Source organism: Chelonus insularis, unplaced genomic scaffold (genome assembly GCF_013357705.1).
Source record: "Chelonus insularis isolate UGA/USDA-ARS -01 unplaced genomic scaffold, ASM1335770v1 contig_317_pilon, whole genome shotgun sequence".
Lineage (NCBI taxonomy): Eukaryota > Metazoa > Arthropoda > Insecta > Hymenoptera > Braconidae > Chelonus > Chelonus insularis.
The window spans coordinates 161,346-183,888 of record NW_023276487.1 but is presented as its reverse complement, the minus strand read 5'-3'; the positions used below and the strand labels follow the sequence as shown (position 1 = coordinate 183,888).

General features: G+C 26.3%; 3 protein-coding genes across 13 annotated transcripts; 2 read left to right on the top strand and 1 right to left on the bottom strand.

Moving 5' to 3' along the window:
- Positions 1 to 1,633: 1,633 nt before the first annotated feature.
- sqd (RNA-binding protein squid) lies at positions 1,634 to 10,759 on the bottom strand. Of its 8 annotated transcripts, none has more exons than XM_035080885.1 (10): positions 10,417 to 10,554; positions 7,936 to 8,030; positions 6,485 to 6,523; positions 6,317 to 6,357; positions 5,756 to 5,883; positions 5,411 to 5,557; positions 5,194 to 5,325; positions 4,833 to 5,100; positions 3,574 to 3,645; positions 1,634 to 1,863 (listed from the first exon to the last, which is right to left on the bottom strand). In XM_035080885.1, exons 6-10 carry the CDS (start codon positions 5,552 to 5,554, stop codon positions 1,682 to 1,684), a joined length of 798 nt encoding a protein of 265 aa, XP_034936776.1. In that variant the 5' UTR covers positions 5,555 to 5,557; positions 5,756 to 5,883; positions 6,317 to 6,357; positions 6,485 to 6,523; positions 7,936 to 8,030; positions 10,417 to 10,554; the 3' UTR covers positions 1,634 to 1,681. The 8 variants fall into 8 exon arrangements, with proteins under 8 accessions (XP_034936776.1, XP_034936768.1, XP_034936769.1 ...); XM_035080881.1 differs by lacking the exon at positions 7,936 to 8,030 and adding an exon at positions 2,281 to 2,396 and having other exon boundaries at positions 1,725 to 1,863; positions 10,417 to 10,759; XM_035080877.1 differs by lacking the exon at positions 7,936 to 8,030 and having other exon boundaries at positions 10,417 to 10,758.
- Positions 10,760 to 13,583: 2,824 nt separating this feature from the next.
- Positions 13,584 to 16,844, top strand: SPARC (secreted protein, acidic, cysteine-rich). 4 transcript variants are annotated; one of them, XM_035080912.1, is made up of 6 exons: positions 13,584 to 13,741; positions 14,758 to 14,863; positions 15,596 to 15,769; positions 15,851 to 16,069; positions 16,154 to 16,504; positions 16,588 to 16,844. In XM_035080912.1, the coding sequence occupies exons 2-6, from the start codon at positions 14,768 to 14,770 to the stop codon at positions 16,636 to 16,638; spliced, it is 891 nt and encodes a 296-aa protein (XP_034936803.1). In that variant the 5' UTR covers positions 13,584 to 13,741; positions 14,758 to 14,767; the 3' UTR covers positions 16,639 to 16,844. The 4 variants fall into 4 exon arrangements, with proteins under 4 accessions (XP_034936803.1, XP_034936804.1, XP_034936806.1 ...); XM_035080913.1 differs by having other exon boundaries at positions 13,614 to 13,741; positions 14,742 to 14,863; XM_035080915.1 differs by lacking the exon at positions 13,584 to 13,741 and adding an exon at positions 14,418 to 14,441.
- Positions 16,845 to 18,227: 1,383 nt separating this feature from the next.
- His2Av (Histone H2A variant) lies at positions 18,228 to 21,844 on the top strand. Its single transcript, XM_035080916.1, has 5 exons — positions 18,228 to 18,348; positions 18,494 to 18,571; positions 19,907 to 20,020; positions 20,426 to 20,555; positions 20,642 to 21,844. The coding sequence occupies exons 1-5, from the start codon at positions 18,346 to 18,348 to the stop codon at positions 20,701 to 20,703; spliced, it is 387 nt and encodes a 128-aa protein (XP_034936807.1). The 5' UTR covers positions 18,228 to 18,345; the 3' UTR covers positions 20,704 to 21,844.
- The last annotated feature ends 699 nt before the right edge of the window (positions 21,845 to 22,543 follow it).

Below are 22,543 nucleotides of genomic sequence, written 5' to 3'. Positions count from 1 at the left end.
CCTAGAACTATATCAAAGCACCAAAAAAAATTTTCAATTACTAAAACACTGTAGTAAACATAAAAAAATATTTTAGTAAAATCAGTTTGAATAACTTATTCAAATAAAATGAGTCGTGATTGATAGTTCAATATTAAATCCTTTAAGAAGCCTCAAGCAGAAAAATATAGATATCTAAAAATAAATGCACTTTTGCTAATTTAAGACAAATAAATAGATAAAAATGGGAAATACAGGAGAAAATTTGTGCAACAATCTTTGGAATAAAATGAGATGAGGACAATTGGTTGAAAAATAAAGAAAATATTCGCGATTAAAAATCTACAGATTGTTTTTTATATTCTAATTCTCTCACTCGTTCAACATGTGGTCGACCGAAATCTATCAAACCGCTTTAGATTTGTTAATATCAAATATTTTCCTTATACTTTAACTAATCATCCACATCTCGTTTCATTCCATAGATCGGAATTTTTTCCTGTAAGTATTTTCCATTTCTATCTATTTATTTGTCTAAAATTGGTGTGCAAAAGTTCATATACTTTCATAAATCTATATTTTTCCACTTGAGACACTTTAAACAAACCCTAAGTGATTAAGAAACGTTTATGCTCGATATGTTTAAATCTGATTAGATTAATGTTTTTTCGTTAGCTTATCTATCGATATCTTTATTATATCATATTATGTTTTCTATTAATATCTATATAAATCCAAAAGGAATATGAAAAAATTAAATTTTAAAATACTCAATTTTATATACACAAAATGAATTTTTATTTTATATTATAGGTCTTACAATTAAGAAAGTAACTATTTACCATACATATTGTACTTTCCATATAAGTAAACTTAAATAATCCTTAAAATGAATAGAATTGCTAAACAAGAAGTTAGATAAAAATCCATTCGTATTTATATCTTCCATCAAATCCACCCATGCTTACTTTTTACGTTCTTGGGTGTAAGTATATTACACATAAAAAGTATAAGAGGCTACTTTACGACATAATTACTTTAAAAAACAATTATTCTCCTCTTCTACATACCTAAATTAAAGTTACAGACAAAAACAGTTAAATTAATTTCATAAATTAAAAAAATTAGTAATTTTTTTTATTCAAAATGATTTATTCTATTTCTTTCGTACTGTAATGTTTTATGTATTTATCTAGACAATCGAAACTTTACACATTTTAAGTTTGTATTACTATTTTATTAGTATTTTTTTGTTTTTTTTTGTCTTTTGTACAAAATGTTAACAATAGTGTGATGAGCTATAGTATTTTCAATGATAAATAATGAGGATGAGATTAATATATACGAATGAAAGAATGAAAATAATGTATAAAATAATAGTGAAATACAAAGAATACGAATGATAAAATTCATTTTGTACAAAAGATAGAGAGAAGCAAACTACGAAATGATGGAAAATATTTCATTTCCAATAAACTTGAATATGTATAAATTAATACATAAATTATTAATATTTTGTGTAGACGTAATTGCATCTTTTTATATTTTCCTAAATCATTCTGATTTTATGGTATTATTTGAACAAATTCTGTCATTGCAAAATTACTTTAAGGAAAATTTCGATCAAAAATGACGATATTAATTAAATAAGAAAAAAAATTAATAAAAAAAACTTTTTGAACAAAATGATCAATGAGAATAATTAACGCATGTATGATAAATTATTATATTGTGATTGTGAATGTGGTTGCTTTTGCTGAATCGATTCTTGATTATAATTATTTTGCGGCAGTTGTCTGCGTTGTTGCATTTCTGGTTGATAATGACGTGATTTCATGGAATGATGAGTCGACGAATTGTGAGATTTATTGTGAGACTGAGAACCTGTAAGATAATGCACCAAAATATTACTTAAAAATAAAGTTAAAACATATGATAAAAAATATATACAATGAAGCCTCCACAATCTAAATTTTTTTGAAAAATGCATCACAAGTTTTCAACAAAATTAAAGGCAAAAAAACATTTAAGAATTTCAAATAATGGAGACTGCACTATATTAAATGGAATATTGAAGATTATTGAAATAAATAATATCGAATGTATGAACAAAAATTAATATAAGTACAAAGTAATGAACTATAATAAATAATAATGATTGGGAAAAAAGAAGAAATCATAGAAACGTATGTATGACGATGTAAAAAAAAAATAAAATAAAAGTAAAAAGCGATGAAAGGACGAAAATTGACTAGAAAGAACGAAGAGAAAAGACGGAAGGAAAAAGTAAGGGACACTCACCAGCGGTTACAATGCAAATAACATTGTGGTCGCGATTAAGGATTTCCATTAATAGGGTTGGTGCCTTTGGTTCTGGCGACCACCACCCCTCTGCTTGCCGCCGTAGCCTGAGCCTCCTGAAACACACCCATGTCGCACTGTTAGTCCAAGTTATTGGACACCCCCCTGCACCTTCCACCGATTTATTGACTTATTTATTGATTATTAATTAACTCAATATTAATATGTAAAAATAATTCAATAAAAAAGAAAATAATAAAAAAACATTGTCAAAAATAATAATGACACAAATCATAAAAAATGTACACTAAGTAAAGTAATAATTAATTCATAAAAACTAAATAGTAAACATTGATAATGATTTAATATTAAATTACCAATCGATTTATTGACTTGTAAAAAAAATTTACTGCACGCAAATTAATAAACTACTTGTTAAAAAGAAACTATTTCAAGTCTCAAGATATGAATATATTTATATGTTTTAATATTAAATTAATTCTATTCATCTACTTATTAACAAGGAATAGATTGATTAATTAATAACTGACTACAAAGAGGCTACAGGCTAAGGTAGTAAGCTGTAGGCTGCGTCCCGATTAGTGAGTTTGTGTTTTGTTTTCATTTTATTCATTTATTTCTTCTGTTACAAGTACCTATAAATAATAATGTCTTTTTGTTGATTTCATAGGCCAATCAACAAAAAATCTGGCATTATTAATTATTTTTTTTCGAAGCCTAGAATGTAAAAATTTTGAATAATATTCTGTCTCACCAATTAGGTAGAATCTATTCAAATAAAATACAAATAACAAAAACAATTTTGTTAAAAAAAACAATATATATATAATTTATAACAAATAATATAAACCCAAAATAAATGAAGGATTAATTGTTGATCGATTTAAAACAAAATTTGTATTCATTGAGGTAATTTTTTAATTAATAATTATTGATAATTAAGACGATTTGTCAAAAATAAATGAATAAAATAAATTAAAAAAATGTTTTGTTCAAATTTGTTATTATTGAAGCATGCAATAACGGAGAGTCTGGCATAATATTAATGGAAAAAAATTTTCAATAGATAAAAAGATAAAGATGTGATATAAATAATAGGAGGACAATGGGAAAGTGATTGCCAAAAAAAAAGTATTAAAAAATTTTTCTCAGGATTTTTTGGATGTTTATTATCTGCGTTTCATATTGATTTTAATATAAATTCGAAAGGAGAAACTTAATGCTGATTTTAACGGAAAATTACTAAATAATAGAAGGAACGCTAATGCGTACCTTTACCGCGTGCACCACCGCGCCCACCATTGTAGCCACCATCGTAACTACCGCCATAGCCATAGCCGTCTCCTTTACATGGAACACACGATACAAGAGTTGTTGAAGTCAGTATTGTTGTACAACATAATTATCAAATTAATTATCACTCATCATTTAAAATAAAACTATAAATTAAATTATATTAATTATGAATGAGAAATAATTGTTATTGAAAATTATTATTAGGAAGATTCTAAAACCAATGTACATGTTGAATTCTCTTCTCTTGTATTATTGTAATTTATTCTGGAAATTGATATCAATTGGTAACTTTATAACTAATTCAAGTGTTTTAAAAGTTTATAAAAGTATTGGTGAAAAAGTAGACGTAAGCCCGAAGAATAATAGTAAGTTTGAACTCAATTTTTAATCATTTTAAATCATGAATACATATTATAAGTAGTTTGTTATTGATCAATAGTCCATAACATCGTAAAAAATGGAATGCAATCATAGGAAACTATGACAATAGGAAAAACTTTAAAAATAAGGAAACTAAAATCGTTAAAACCTCTAATTGGAGTGGCTGAAAATTACCGATAACCCAATATTTCGTCGTTAATAGAATAAAATTAATTCATTAATTAATCTTCATTACAGAAAAAAATTCTGGAGGTTCAAAATCATTCATTGCATACGATAATTATTTTTTCAATAAATGTGATTAACCAATTCATTTAAGTTAATTAATTTTATCTTTTTTTAATTGAAAAACTTGGTTTTTTATCCAATCTTATTTTTATCTTTAAAACTTACCTGAAAATAATTCAAAGATGAAAGAACATTGACTTTAATTTTTTTTGTAACTTAATTATCTTCTTTGAAATTATACATGGCTATTTTTTTTACAAATTCAGTAGTTTTTCTTCATTAGCAAAATAAAAATTATAAATATTTTTAAATTTAACTTTAAGCTATTTATATTTTGTACCGACGCCTTGGAAGGGATTTATGACTCGCAAAAACTTCAATGAGATGAATAGCATAAAAATTATATGAAATTTAGAAAAATTGATAAACACAGTTAAAATAAAGATTAGCATGTTTAAATTAAAAAAAGAAAAGTTAATAACAATGAATGATATCACTTGGTCAATTTGTGATGAAATAATTATGTTGGAGAAATTGTATGTTATTAATTTAAAAGAAAAAAATTAATAATTATATTGTTATATATTGATTTGTATTTTATTATAGATTTGAGATGGAATATTTACCGTATCCACTATAATCGTAACCACCGTAGCCTCCGTAGCCACCGCCATAATAATCATAACTACTATATCCATCATATCCACCAGCATAGCCTCCTTGGCCGTAACCACCTCCATAACCACCGGCGCCGTATCCACCCTGGCCCCATCCTCCTTGACTTCCAAATCCTCGACCTCGTCCACCACGGCCTCCTCGTACTCCACGACCACCAGCTCCACCTCTCATTCCTGCCATTCCGTCAGGTTTTGGCGTCGCTTTTTTTACATCAACCTAATGATTAAATTCCCATACATTCATTTTAACTTTTTGCTTGCATTGATATTATATTACATTAACATCATTGATATTGTCAATTTTTCATACCTCTTTGCCATTAATCGTCTGTTTTGGTGTTTTAAGGAGTTCATTTACAACTTGTTCTGATTCAAATGTGATAAAACAGAATCCTTTTCGTTGACTCTTTGTTTTATCAAATGGCATTTCAACATCAACAATCTATAGAAATTATAATCGACATTAGTTGATATTGTTTCCAGTAATACAATAATTATACACTGGTTATCATTGCAGTTGAACTTACACTGCCGAATTTAGAGAAGAAATTTTTAATATCGTCATCTGAAAGTTCTGTCGAAAGTCCACCAACAAAAATTTTACCATGACGCGCTTTAGCTTTCTTCGGATCAACTTTTTTGCCGTTAATTACGTGTTCACCCGCTGCCATGATCTATAACAAATTATCAAAAATTTCATTAATACATTATCAATTTTGGAGTCAATAAGATAAATTGATTTTAAAAAATAAATATCAGGAGTGGTAAGTTTCTTCAATTATACTCAGTAGCAGAACTGAACTGTTGTTCATCATTGACGTAAATTATAAATTTAATTAAATAGTTGTTAAATGTATAATTAAGTAAAGTACCTTATCCAATGACTCAGCTTTAGAAAATACGATGAAGGCAAAACCTCTCGATCTTCCTGTGTTGGGATCTGTTTTGACATTGATACTTTCGATATCTCCATAGGCACCGAAATGATCTCGTAATTCCTCTGTAAAGAGAAATATTTAATATTTTAAAATATGCTCTAGTTATATTTTTTTCTTTACTCTTCTCGACTAAAATTATAAATAGATAAATATATGAATTGCTCAGGTTTTTCGCAAATTAGTCTCATTCAACAGACATCACCCTGTTGTCTGAAGGTGTCCTAAGAAAACCTCATCATTGCTGATTTCCAGTATTATTGAATCGTGATAAATTACTTACAGATTTCATAAAATTAAAATTTTAGTTTGTTCATTGATTTTTTTGATTAATTTAGATAGTGAATACTAGTTATTTTAAAAATTTCGTTTGACGTATGTAAATTCAAATATTTCATTATAAAATTAATTTTATTGGATGGGTATTGTTACTTTGTGTATTTAAGTGTTTCTAAAAACTTTAATAAAAATATATAATAAAAAAAAAAATAAACTCACTATCAGTAGTTTCCCAACTGAGTCCACCAACGAATAATTTTCTGCAATAAAAGAGAAAAAACAAAACGTTAAAAATCTCAATAATTAACAATTGAAAGTAGACTTTTCCAACTTTAGTTTTTGTTAAACTTAAAAAGTAAAAATGAGACATAAGAGCAATCAATATACCTATCATTGAGTGATTCCTGATTACTGTCACTGGCCGACCTGCAAATTAATCGAAAAAAAAAATGATTGCAAGATACAAATCATAGCCTCTGCAGTAAAAATGTGTATGTAAATTGAAAGCACTAAATTTTTTTTCACACTCGAGCTATCTATAAACTTTGAACCAATAAATTGACAATTAATTTACAACTAAATTGACGCTGCGCGAACAATTGAATTTTAAGGCTATTATTATTACGTTACTAAATAATTAATTAATCCATTTGCAAAAGGAACTTTAGACTCGACCGCCTGGAAACATCTAGAATTGCTGTCAAAAATTGCACAAAAATAATAAGAAAAAAAAAGGTAGAGAATATCTTTTAAAATTAAATTAAAAAAAGGGATGTATTAATGAAAAAAAAAAATTATCTTTTGCTCAAGATATCAACAATAATTATCAATTGTAAGAATAATAATTAATTGTTGTCATACCATTCCTATAACAAGATGATGTCTCTGTTAAGGAAAAAAGAGTTTTCTGTAATTGTCAAAAAATAAAGCATGTTAAAAGAAAAATGACTACAAAAATAAAATTAAATCAAAACAAATTGCATTTATGATTCAAAACCTTGAATTTTAAAGTAGAAATAATATTTATGTGTATAAATTTAATAACTAAAAGTGATTAATATTAAAAAAATTTTGAATATAATAAAGATAATCACAGCAATGAAAATTTTGTTTTTGTAAAATTTTTAAATTATTTATGCTGCTCAATTAAGTTTAAAATCCAGTTGCCAGAGAACTGCGCCTAAAGGAAACAATTATATTGATTTTATGTAATTTCTTAAAGCTTGTTTTCTTTTACTTTACTTTAAAAATACAACAATTCAATAATGAAGTTAATCCCATTCAGTTAATATTTTCAACTCAGCTGATTGACCTAAGAATTGACAATTACCAATACACAAGTTTAAAAAAAAAAATATTAAATCTTAAAGTTAATGTTTATTAAAAAGTATACTAATATGAAAGAAGTAATTATTCGCACTAGAAAAATATTTAGTAAGAGAAAAAGGATGATTGATCTCTGAATGTGCAAAAAATCAGCAACTTTTTATCAAACTACTTTGCAGTGATTTATGTATACGTAAAATCCACAATAAAAATTTTTTATCGAAATATTGTCTCATTGATATGATTGTTTTTTCTTTTTGTTTACGTTAAAACACAATTGTGAAAGAGCTGCGATATTTTCACTATTTAATTAGTTATTTGACAATTGGTGTGATGATATTATTGGCAAAATTCATTAGATATTTTCTTTGTAGAATATTCATAAAGTTAATTTGCTCAACATTTTTTTGTTTGATATTGAAATTTTTTAAGAATATATTGTATATATATATTTATATATATTAATCTTTTTTTAATTCTGCATTAAATCGTCTAGGGCTGGTGATAAATACCGTGGGCACCAGTCACTCGCCGGTACTCAGTTGACGGTTGGATTCAGCCGGTTGCGAGTCCGCCTGCCCATATTCGCACTGGGTCGTTTGTTCACCTGCAGACCAAGCCACATAAACTGGGTTAATCGCACTCCCGATGGTTGTCTTTAATGAATTTTGGCCCTAGTGACTCTGTGCTTTGGTCACGCCCAACATATATATGTACATATATATAAATATCAACACACTTGCTTTTTTCTTTATCTTTACTTTGTAAATTTATTTAATTAGACTCTACTGCGTGACCCAGCAGAAAACATTTCTCATATTTTGTGCGACAGATGATTTTTTTTTTATTTAGTTATTGATTTCTTTAGATTTTAGATTGGATTTTTGACTCGATTTTTCCAGTGCTTGAGTTGTGATGAGAACATTATGAAGATACTTGGTACGTTGAACACTTCTCACTTGCAAACCCTGAGATATATTTCAATAATTACTATTATTCATTATTTTATTGATCTTTTTTTATCATAATTTAATCACAACATCAAATCAGTTATTAATAAAACTCCAAATTTTAATTTTACTGATAGTAATTGATGAATCTTGATTGAAAAAAGCAATCCATTTAAATTTATAATATTTTTTGTAAAAATTATTATACATCAATGAATTAATTACATAAACAAGTAACTGTAATTTTAAGCTGTAATAAAAAAGAATATTTCATAAAATTTAATCACAATTAATTGGAAAAGTAAATTACAATGAAAGGACATTAGAAATTGGTATTATAGCAGATATTACAAATTTTTCTTATTTTTAAACCCTTTAAATAAAAAAATTTTTACAGTTATCACAAAACAAATTAGAATTCGCGCTTTTTACGACACAAAAGTTAATGTATTTATTGAATTACTTTGAATTTTTTTTAATTTTATTTTGATCAAAGTATAGCTGAAACGGTAAAATATTCATTAATTATTATCAATTAATTATAATAATTTCTAATTTTCAATATGGCACATCTGTATCATCAGGTTTTAATTTATATTCAATTATATAATTAAATAAGAACTTCTAAAATTATTTAAATTACTTTTTAAAATTTTAATTTTGAAACAAAGCATGCATTTTAATTTGTTCAGAACATTTACTTTATACTAATTATTTATATTTACTAATTAATAAGGAGTAGCAGTCATTAGAATAAGATTTAAAAAGTTTTTAAACATCCTTATAATTATTTACAATAATTCTTCACGATATTGACCATAAATATTAGTGAATGTCTAATTAAATCAACTTTTAAATTTTATACATCTAACATTTACTTCAAACAATTCAATAGCTATTGGAGGTATCTGCATTGTTAGAATTGCCGCCATTATTTGGAGATGACGTCCATCCTTAATTTTGTGAACAGATAAATTGACGCGAGAACAATTTCTACAAGCATTTTATAGAAAGATAAACGTCAATTAACTTACCAGGTAGAATTTTATGTACTAATTTCTCTTTAAATCAAATTTATTCAAAACTCCATTATGTCCAGAGCATCACTTTTCAAGTAACAAACTACGTTTTATTGTACATTACAATATTAACAATCGAAAGCGTACATAGGCAATTCTCCACTAATAAATTGGAAAATTTTACTGTAAATGAATTAGAAAAATTTTTTACTCCAATTTTGGTTGAATTATAGAATGTTGATTAACTGGGTCAAGAGAACATAATAAATATAAATGCATGTGTTTTCATGATATTAAAGTATTTAAAAACTTAATATATGATAATAAATACAACTATAAAAAAGTTTCCATCATTGTAAAAAGTTTACTGAACATTTTAATTGTTTAACTTCAAAAATATTAAGTTCTTGTGCTTTTGATTAGATGTTAATTGAATATTGGATCTAATGAATGATCAATTAAATGTTATCCTGTCATAGTACGTTAATTTTCCATAAGTGGAGAAAACTCTATGCATAAACAAAAACTGCCGCTTTAATGCTGTATATGTTGAGACACAATAATTACAAGGATGTTTATCAACAAAAAATGCTCAAATAAAAAAGCTTTAAATGCTATAATTATACAATGAAAAAAAAACTAATGCATACAAACATCCTGAATAATTTCTAAATGTCGTCATAGGCGTTAGGTAGACGCGTCCTTGTAATTCTTCTGACCGGCTACTCCACTTTCAAACTTTAAGCTTTTCAATAGTAAAAGATGAAAAAAAATTGAGAAATATTTTCATTCAAATCAATTGCAAAGTTTAAACTATAAAAATCAATGAAAAAATGTTTGAAAAGAAATTAATTGCTATACGATTCCAGTGGATGAAAATAGTAAAAATTTCCATCATGATTCCATGCGCCATTTTGCTATGTTATGAAATTTCGACAAAGTAGCTAAGATTTTTATATAGGTTACAAATAAACAATTATATTTATTAAATAATACTAAATAAAATAAGAAATAAATAATTTACTTGTCATCCTGTGATTCTTGGCCGTTTTCTGTGGCGTCACCGGCAGCAACATTGCCGTCGCCGCCATTTCCACTCTCGTTTGCGGTAGCATCGCCGTTCTGTTCAAAGTTTTGATCGGCGATGTCTTCAGTATAATCTTTATTCTCTTGATCAGCCATTTTATGTATATATTTTAATTAAATAACTACTAATTACACAATAACTAAGTTATTGACTGTATATTACACTATTTATATCGCGAATAAGTTGGCTGTTTAAATAGATTCACTTAAATGCAACAACAAATAAAATACGTCCGAATAGTTAGGCTGCCAAGCGGAGAAGGGAGACCAAGGGAGACTCACTAACAAGCGATTGCGCTTGAGGGATTGCAAGGGATTGTGGGTCTCTCTCCCCCACAATTTCAACCAATCGTAACATCTGCTCCAGGGCCGTATCAATTATTTTAGTATTTTTTCTTCAATATTTCAACTAATACTTAATTATTATAAATTATAAAAATAAAAACCACGATTTAATTTATTTAACTATTTTTTTAAGATATTTTTTTTTTTAATTTGAATGTTTGATTAAATTTTCAATGAAGAGTATGGGCTGTTTACAAACTCTATGGACGATGTGATATATAGTTTCTGTGACAGATGCTATTGTTGTGAACAGTTGTGCCGCTGTTAACCAGCAGCTGCTTCTTAACCGAGATAAAATGAGAGATAAAAGAGGATAGAGATTTAGACCGACGTGTTGTTTATTACTCCAAAAATGACTAATATTGTTAAATTTTTACTATAAACTGTTTTAAACAATTGTGGTAAAATTTATGAGGAAAATACAAATCACACTTAATTTGATGTTATGAATATCTGTACAATTTCTGTCAACTATAAATTCACCAAGCGTTAGTCCAAGCAATGAAATTTGGAGTTCCTAAACCATAATTGATTTTATCTGTTTGGTTTAGTTAATTAATTTATAGATTAAGTACAGACTGAATAAGTAACTAACAGTATTTATAATCTTATTGTTATTACATATGAGTCTAATCAATAAATTTACTAATTAACAAGTAGTCAAAATAAACGAAAAATTTATGATAAATTCATAACTTGATTATTCTTTATTTATAAATAATTGTACTATTAATAAACAATATTGAGAGACTTGATTGTTTAAACAGTTTAATGTTGATTCAAAAATACTTAAATTCTAATGAGTTGTAAGTTGGTTTATAGACTACATATTATTTCAATTCCACTATTTACAATTATTATTATTGTATAAAATGTTAGTTTAACGAATTTTTCTATTTTCTCTTAAAATTTTATTCAATTTTATTTCAGTTATATTTTTAATGTTTATCTTCAAACAAGGATTATAAAAGAAAATGCCATAAATAACAAATGAGCAATAAAAAAAATCTTGTCATTGGATTCCTGCAAAGATTCACTGGTAATTTAGAAATATTTTTATAAAAGCAGCTAAAGTTGAGTAATATGAGTGAATGTTTGAACTACAACCGATTTCAAGACTAATATTGATTTTTTATGCTACAAGTTGGATACAGTATCGATTGATTTTCTGTTTACTTTTCAGAATATTTAAAGAATTTTTAAATTATTAAAAGATTATTCAGTTTTTTCTTCTGTCAGGTATGAAAAATTTAAACCAATTATCATGTGATAAAATATTGTCTGTTATTATACATGGAGTCTATATGTTGTATCATAAAATACACATACATCATAAATGGATCTAAGTCTACCAATACAATATTTTACTCGTACAGCACAGCATGACAAACTAAATAATATAGAAAGATGAAATAATGTTTAAATCACAGTGAATTTGCAATAAGATATCACAAGTAATTTTATAAAAAGTACTTGCGATGACTAATGAGGTATCAACGATCATTTGATCACCATTCTAAGATTCACATGTATCAAGTTTCTTTACTGACTATTCTCTTCAAATTTCTTCTCATAATACTTTCTTGAGATCTACATTTATATGACAAAGGATTCTCATATATTGTTATGTACATAAATTTTTTTGAAATTTATTGCAGATTGATATGCTCCTGCAATTTGAACATAAACTCAACGGCTGTAAGATAAAATTTACTCTCTTCGAAAGGCAAAATAACCCCCCACTTTCTTCTAATCTACAGATCGATAAAATTTTCTAGATAGAGCATGTCATATATTCTCTAACTATATTTTTCCAAATGAAGTTGTTTATGGTGGTATTTCTTTCACTTAGTTATTAAATAATATAGAAAGAATAAATTAATTCGTTACATCAGAATCTTTTATCATTCTGAAATTAATATTTTTGAAAAAACCATTTCTGATCCACTTGTACTCTAAATGTTTAAATTTACTTAATTATTTTCAATGATAAATATGAGAAAATATATTGAATAAAATAAGTACAAAATGGTTCAATATTTGAAAAATTTAATATTATTTATAAAAAATTGTTGGAAATATTTTAGTCATGCTCTTACACAATAAAATCCTTCAATTTACAGCGAGTTATATTCTTGAACATAGAAGTAACGAAGTTTTATGACATTCATAACTGGAATATGTGCTTGTTGAACCAAAAGGTATATTGTTAGAATGATTGAAGAAAGTTATTAGTAGCATATTGCTATTTCAATATAAAGGGATACAAATATTTGAAAAGAACTAGAATTTATTATAAAAAAAAAAGTATTTTCAAACTAGAAAGCATTCAAAAATAAAAAATTCATGTTGGCAATTTTAGATAATTACATTTTTCAAAAAGTATATTAATGTACACTCTAAAAATACATCACAACTAAAAACTGAATTTATGGAAAAAAAGCTTTTTATACTGGAATAAAATATTTACGTGGTCATAAAAAAATACTGGATGTTGAAAACTTGAGTTTTCTTAACTTCAGAAAATATTTTCTCTACTTCCAAAGATTTTTTTTAAAGAAAACATGATCTATACACAAAATATTTTATTTTTATTTTCAATCCAAATTTTTCTATAAAATCATCTGTAAAACTGGCTATGAACAAAAAATGGAGCATAAAAGAAACAAAAAAGTTGGAGACGACTGATACAAAATATCAACATTACATGTGGTAGAAAGATTTAACAGTGTTGAGGGTATGAAGGCGTTGAGGTCATTTGAATTGAGTCAGATACGGACGGAAACTTGAAATAAAGTCAAAGAAAGTGAGCGCAGTATTCGTTGTTCCAGCATCCAATCCAGACATCGTTGCATATTCTATCTTATTCGTATTTATTATTTTATTCCAACTATTTTCAACATCAGTATTCATTTCAAGTAAGTAATTTTATTGATCACGAAATAGATAAAATAAATTTGCTCATGTTATCACATATTTCGTATGAATACATTTATTTTTATTTTTATAAGCATCAGAAGTGAGAACAGGAAAGGTGAAATTTTTAATTAAAAATTCATGTTAGGATTTATTTTCCAAGCTTTTAATTCAATGATATTAAATTTTTTATTCTCTATCTCATAATTTTTTACAATTTTATTGAAATAAATTTTTATTTTTTTACAAAAAAAATATGCAAAAATTTTATTATAATCTGAATAATAGTTTGAAATAAATAATATGATTTATGGCAAAAAATTTCAATGTATAGAAAAATATTTCAATAAAATATAGTTTAAAGCATTTTTTATAAAACTGTTCCTGAATAGAGTGAATTTTTTAAATAAAAAATTAAAATTAATATAAAATTGTTTGAATTGGAGAAAATTTTTGAAAATTAAAACAAGTAGCTTATGAGAAAAGTAGTTCTATACAATTTCTGTACTAAATATAGATATACATATATACATATAATCGCTTAAATATTATGAATTCTTTGAAGAATGTGTTAATGTCAATGCGCGCTACGTTTTGTGGGTGGATACGCGTAATGCGTATTCAGAGAGAAGACGCACAGCAACTGTTGAACGTTTGCTGTTTCTAATTTATCTCAATTTCCGAGCATTTCATAACTACTCGGTATAACTAAGAAAGATATTCCTCCGCCAGATCAATATTCGTAATACAAAGATTTCATCAATTATACTGATGAAACAATTTGAAATATTTAAATTTAAAAATATTAGAAGAATAGAACTTAATAATATTTTAATAAATAATTTTATGCCTGTAATTTTTGAGCTTTATTAATATTAATGGATGCAAAATGCATTATTGAAATGAAAGAAATTATAATCCAGAATATGCATACCTATTATTAAGCTGTTTTTAAATAATCTATAAATATATTATTAGCATTTTAATTAGAGTTAATTTCAGCTTTTGATTCTTTCAGAGCAATCGCAATGCGGGCCAAACTGCAGTTGCTATGGATAGCATTTTTGTGGAGCTTACTTATCACTGATGTTATATCGAGTTCAGAAGATAGACTCAAAAGATTAGTAAGTATAGTCCTGAATGCTTTTCAGGTTTTAAGAGACACACTACAAAACGAATTTGTTAATGATAAAAAATTTCATTCATGAATAAGTCTAATTATTTGATTTTGGTTTTCCCTACTAAAAAAATTCTTCAAAATTCTCAAGAAATAAAATCTAAACTTGACAGAATATTTATCCAATCATATACTTAAAACTTTATTTTTCTAAATAGTATTATTATATTAAAAATATATTATTGTGATATTTGATGTACTTGCAGTAGATGATGCTAATTTCAGCACCCTTTTAATAATCAACACTTGAAGCACACTATAATTGTTGAAGTAATTATAAAAAGATGTTTTTAATGAATTTTTTTCAATTCATACAAAATTAAATACATTTGTGAAATCATTTATTCCAAAGAGATGTACCAAACCCATAGACACTGAACACTATTACAATTGATCCAGCAGTTATTATGGAGTTACACACACACAAATATACGTGCATTACGCTTGAACATTGCCCTTTATTTGCACAGTTAAGTAAATATTGAAGAGATTACACCCTAAAAACTGTTTTCTATAATGATGATAATTCTGATTTACTTTTTCAATGGCTTATTTTTCGAATGAATTTGTTTTATCGAGTTTTTTTATGCTTCAATCATGGAATAAATTTAATAGTATAATGAAATTACAATAAGAATGAATAGTCTTTATATTGATTGCAATCCCTATGTTTGTTTAGAGACAAGCTCGTCGACATCGTACTAGAGAATCTCCACTATTTCCTCAAGAGGTGATGAATCTATTAGGAAATGATGCTTCAAATGAAATGGATAAAAACTCAGATGATGATAGCCCTGATCTTCGAATGGATCCATGCATGGATAAACATTGTGGAGCTGGTCGAGTTTGCAAGGTTTGAAACAGCTTCTCTAAGTTGAAAAATTAGTAATGATTTTTTATGAGAAAATTGAATAAAGATTAATTTAATTGTTAGGTAACAGAGGAAGGTGGTGCTGAGTGTGTTTGCATAGAAACTTGTGATGAAGAAAGAGATCCTCGTCGCAAGGTTTGTACCAACTACAACGAAACATTTGGGAGCGATTGTGAAGTCTATCAAGCTCGTTGTTTCTGTGATTCTGGGGATGATAGATGCAGAGGTCCTGATTATCAACACGTTCATATTGAATATTATGGACATTGTCGACAAATGCCTGTAAGTTGTAGAGATAAAAAAGTATATTATTTTAATAGCTTTGAACAATAAAATTAGTTATTCAATACTTTAATATGTTTCTAGATGTGTAAAGAACAAGACATGTTAGACTTTCCCAGAAGGATGCGAGATTGGCTTTTCAACATCATGCGTGATCTTGCAGACCGTCAAGAATTACCATCTCATTTCTTGAAAATGCAGAGAGAAGCAGAAACTAATATGACATTACGTTGGACTAATGCTGCTATTTGGAAATGGTGTGATTTGGATGGCCATCCTCATGATCGATCAGTATCACGTCACGAGCTTTTCCCCATTCGAGCTCCATTGATGGCTTTGGAGCACTGTATTGCACCATTCCTTGATGGTTGCGATGTAGATAACGATCATAAAATTACCTTGAAAGAGTGGGGAAAATGTTTACAGCTTGACGAGGTTAAAATGATAATATTAATATAAGTAAAATTTTTATTACTCCGTACAAAAGTTATTTAATAATTTCATTTGTTCTTTTTTAGGATGATTTGGAAGATAAATGTGGCGAATTGACAGAAGCGATTCACGATTAAGAATAATTAAATTTACAAGAGAAATACAAAAAAAATATAGTCTTTAAACACTTATTTACACTTATCTATTTAAATTAAAAACGATCACATTTATTGCAAGAGAAGAAATTTTCGATCAATAACTACTGCTTAATATCTTTAAAAATAGTTATAGATAATTTAATTTTTGGAATTTTAATAATACGGAGTGATTTCCGTTTATAATATACTATATAATTCATTTAACCCAAAGGAATTCTTCTCTCATGCTAAAATTGTTTATTTTACCAAAAATATATATTCTAATGGTTATGATTTTTTAAATATTTTTTATCATTTGATAATATATATTACACATAATTTAGGATTTGTTATTTTTCTACATAATCAGTGAAATTCTCTTCATTATATCTAACATAACAAAGTCAATTATAGTCAAAGCTTTAAATAACTTCCATAAGCTTATATTAAGTTAAATATACATCATGATGCAGGCATTAAATATTTAGAGAACTAGTGAAGATAATACTTGATATCAAATCAGATATAACACTTATAATACAATTTATAGCATTTTGTATTTATTTTAATAAAAAATTATAGTAATCTTTTCATAGAAAATCAATAATTGAATATATTAAACCTCTTGAACAATATTTGGTACTTTTTAAGACAAATAATTAATTAAAGGTAAAATGATATTCTATCCTTGACTACCAATGATGCTACTGATTCAATAATTGCATTTGCTTTGAAAATTTAAATCCATTATATACACAAACAATACAAATAAATCAATAATTCTATGTCAAATATTTTTTTTTGATAAATAGTAAATATAAATGTTTTCAGTTCACTTGGAAATGAAAAAAAACTTAATTTAGATATTTTTTTTGATAGATGCCAAATTATTATTTAAAGATCATTTTTTCAAATTTTATATTTAACTTGGAAGACATCACTGTCAAAATTTTAAGAAAGGAATGCTGTTGTTTCGAAAATTATTTAAAATATCTCAAAATTATTGTATGAATTTATTCAATGAATTTTATAGTTTTATTTAAGTAACTTAGTAACTGTTTAATTACTCATTCATTTTATACAACGTAGATTAAACGTTGATGTCACATTAATTTATTGAATAAAACATGATTGTTGAAAAAACTAGACATTAACTCAACAAACATTCATTTCTCTTCAATTATTTTGATTCTAGAGTTATTTATAGATAGCATTAAAAAAATTGACTCTTGAAACAAAGTAATAAAAAAAAAAAATACAAGAATCTTTTTACATGAAACTTTAAAATGGCAGTTGATTCATTATTGTTCATGTCAATTCATTATTGTAGGTGTATTCATGAAATCCAAAAAATTCCGACTATTTTAAAAATAAAAAAATCGTCTCATTTCATTCCTCTATTGTACTTACTTTCGTCAAACATCTTAATCCCCCACTACACCAATGCGCAGTCTCCTCATCACTAGAATATGTATAATAATGTTCCAAGTTCACTCATACCATGCGTCTAAAATATTACTCAGTAGATGGCATCGTAGTAGATTAATGTCACGCTCATGATTGGTTAAAAATAGTCACGTGGCACACTGGCAAGACACGCCGATAGCGCCAAGCGTATTTGGCGGGATCACAGTCTACAACGGCGTCGTCTCTGTATTCTGCGTCAATCTGTCGTATAGTTGAAACGTAAACGGTTCTAGAAGCGTAATGGTGAGTATCCATAAGTTCATAATAAGTACCGTCGGCATCCAATAATGAAAAATACGTTAAGTCGCCATATTATCATTAAAAGACATACTAATAAAGTTCGATTAATCTAGTGTGTATACTAATTAGTGATTTTTTGTGACTATAGGCTGGCGGAAAAACTGGCAAGGATTCCGGTAAGGCTAAAGCAAAGGCGGTCTCTCGTTCGGCGAGGGCAGGCTTGCAGGTCAGTTTACACCATTTTCTGTTTCATTTGTTTTATTAATCTATCATTTATCAATTTCTCAGTTATTTTTTCTATCATAAAATTCACATTTAAGACAGTAAACTCATCTTGTTTAATCATTCTTAGTTTATTTTTGATCTCAAATGAAGTTGGCGCCGAAAATCTTGTTTATTCGTTAATCGATTTCATTTAATTTTCTATTTTGTATGATATTTTTGTCGTCAGAAGTGACAAAAACCTTCAGTTTTTAATTCAAAGTAATATGCATAAGACATTTCATGAAAAATTGATATATAATCGTCTAATAAAAAATATTTAACATATTTATAACGTATTTTCTTGTTTTAAGTTTTACCTTTTCAAACAAGGAATCGGACCGGAGCGTTTTCATGTTTTCTTTCCTTTACAAACACTTGATACACTCTCTGTTTATCTGTTTAATCCTTTCGAAAAGCTTTTCAAATTCAGATTTGTGAAGAAATTAATATCAACTGGATATTACTTTTATTTTAATTAGAAATGAATATTAATATTTAATAACAAATTGATTTTCTTTATTGTTTAAAAATTACTGATAATGAAAATATCTTTAAGTTTGAAATGAATAATGAATCATATGAATTGTTCTGATCATCTGATTATCAAAATTTTTAAATTAATGGTATTTTTTAGAAAATGTAGAACGAAAAAAAGGTCATTTAAAAGCAATTAATAAATGATATTATATTTAATTTATATATTTTTGAATAAATAAGTTTGCTTTAATGTTTATGATTCGAATATTTAACATCAAATCATATAGTTTGATCAAAAAAACACCAGAACTTTAAAGAAAATATATTTAATAAGCTTAACTAAGGCAGATAAATTGAAACGTAATTCTATTGAATGATGAAACTCTTCCGTTGAAAGTTACAAAGCTCACGAAAACCTATTACATGTAATGGAATCGTTCGATACTCAATGCTAAAGTTGTTTCATGCACCAAGCATTTGGGTGTGCTGCCAAAATAATACATTTAGGCTGTTCAAAAAACTAACATATGCATCGTTGATTGTTAATTACTGATAAAATCCAGAAAGAAATGATAAAATATAATTTCTGATATGTAATAGTTAGTGGCAAATACTGATTAACAGTTGCTCGATAATTCTAAATGAAAAAGTTGTTGACGCGTTGGTCTGATGTTTTTGGAATGAATCTTACATTTTACATTATATTTCACTTGTATTAACTTTATCTATACTTAATCCATTTAAATAATGATCTTATAAATTTTGACATCAATTAATAGCTATTTATACTTGTATCTTAATTATCAATTTTTAATTACAGTTCCCAGTTGGTAGAATTCATAGGCATTTAAAAAATCGAACAACAAGCCATGGAAGAGTGGGTGCTACAGCAGCAGTTTACAGTGCTGCAATTTTGGAATATCTTACCGCAGAGGTATGTTATGGATTTATATTTTATTAATGAATGTTTTTCCTATTAAAACACCACAATAGTAATCTTAATTTTTATGAAATAGATCAGTAAATTATTCACCAACAATTTAATATTTGAAATAAATTATATATGGATGACGCACTTTACGTAGTGATCTATACTTTCGTCATGGTAATAAAGCTAAAAGCAATATGGCGCCTTCCCGCGCTTTTTTCCTTTTACTGAGAATTTTATTTAGAAAAATTGTAAAAATTATTTTTTCTTACGATCACAATTTTTATTACATAAATAATTAAATTCGAATTTTTTATTTTAAATAATTACACTTTTTTTTTGTTATATTTTTGCATTAATAATAATATAATTTATTAAATTCGATATGTAATTAAATTTTCTATTTTTTAGGTCTTGGAATTGGCGGGTAATGCATCGAAAGACTTGAAAGTAAAACGTATCACTCCAAGGCATTTACAACTTGCAATTCGAGGAGATGAGGAACTTGACAGTCTCATAAAAGCTACCATTGCAGGCGGAGGTAATTTTAATTTGTTTTTGAATGTTGAATGTATTGATAACATTTCAATAATTACAATGATCATAACTGTTATAACTCTATTTTAGGTGTTATTCCACACATCCACAAGTCTCTAATTGGCAAGAAAGGTTCACAAAAGCCTGCATAATTTAATCTTGCTTAGTTAACTGTTTTCTTTTTTTTCTCTTTTTTGGTGACGTAGTTTTGAAAATAAATTAAATATGAGCAATTATAAAAATTAGAAAAAAAAGAAAACTGAGTGATTGTTGATAAAGTGCGTACCTACGTTAATTAATCAGAGATAAATATGGGTGAGAAATAAATAATGCGAGATTATTATTAACAAGCATAATGTATATATACATATAAATTTTATGTGTGTATATATAAATATATAATCTAATAATATGACCATCGACACAGTTAAAACAATTACGGAGGTTTAATTCAAATTCAAGAAAAATAGAAACTTGATCGATTAATATTTCAGTATATGACTTTATAGTCATAGAAATTTTTGTTTGTTACACTTGTTTCGACTATCTTTTTTATCAAAATGTACTAAAATTTTAATTTGTTGAATATTTTTGTAAAAAAATCAGAACGAGCTACAAGAAAAGATATCGTAGGAATTCTGAAAAGAACTATTTTTTTAATCAAATATCAGTGAGGGAAGAATCAATTAATCTTTAATTTAAGAATCTTTAAGTTTAATCAATTGATATTAGAATTTCCAAATGTTGAAGAAAATTTAACGACAAAGCAATCACATTTCTTATTATACATATGATGAGACTTCCATTTGACTAATTTTTGGGCTACAAGTCTGTTTCATTTTTCATTAGAAAATAAAAAATGAACATCTAGACACAGAATACTTAACGAAACATTCAACTAATATGTAAGAGTAATTTAGATAAAGAACATTTATAGTCAGAGCAAAAAACTAATTGCATCTTATTCCGCTCAAAGTCTTCACGGAATATAGCCCATTAAATATTTTGTTCACTTATATTTCCAAGATTATATAGAATTTTCATTTTTTATATAGTTATTTGATCAAAAAGAGTTTAAACTCAAGAAAAGACGATTTACTTTTCGAATCCTATATCTATTTAAAACCTCCAGTGGCTTAATTAGACTTTATTATGTACAATTATATTATTATAGATAACAGTAAATTAATTAGAATTTAATATTTTCACATGTACCAATGGTCAATTGTCCTTGGAAATTGAATTTAAAACAATCATACCTAATACATACTTTCATAAATGTAAAACATTCATTTTCACAATAAAGTTAAATTTTACATTTGAAATCCGAATTGAAATAATTTATTTTTATTAAAGTTAATAATTCATAATCATTTTTTGAGAATTTTATTCTATTTGAAATATGAAGAAATCTTTGAAAACAAGTTATTTGAGTAATAATAATTTCGTTTTTCAATTGTAATTCTTAGCATTAAAAATATTTCATTTGTGATTCATATTTTAATTAAATTTTTGGAGCATAGCATTAATCTTGATATTTGATATAACAAATACAATATAATATTTTCATCAACAGAATTCCATTTAACAACTTCTTTTTCAATAGGATCAGAATTGTATTTCTCATTATGGTTGTAATTGAAAATTTTTTAATATATAAATACAGGCTAAGTTTTATGTGAATATTAGTATGTACATAATATGTACATATTATATATGTACCAAACAAAATGTAATGTCTACATAAAATAAAATTGTATAGTTAATAATTATTTTTATTTAATAATCTTGTTAGAAAGTGCTAAGACATTGATAATTACCTTATTTCCATTTTCTGAGAGCTACATATAAATTTATGCATAGGTCAATTACTTTACTACTCATTATTATTATGAAATGGTCAATCATTTATATAATATAAAGAGCCAACGACTACATAAGTAATTTATGTGTATGTATGTGATATACATACAATACATGTGTGAATTCTTG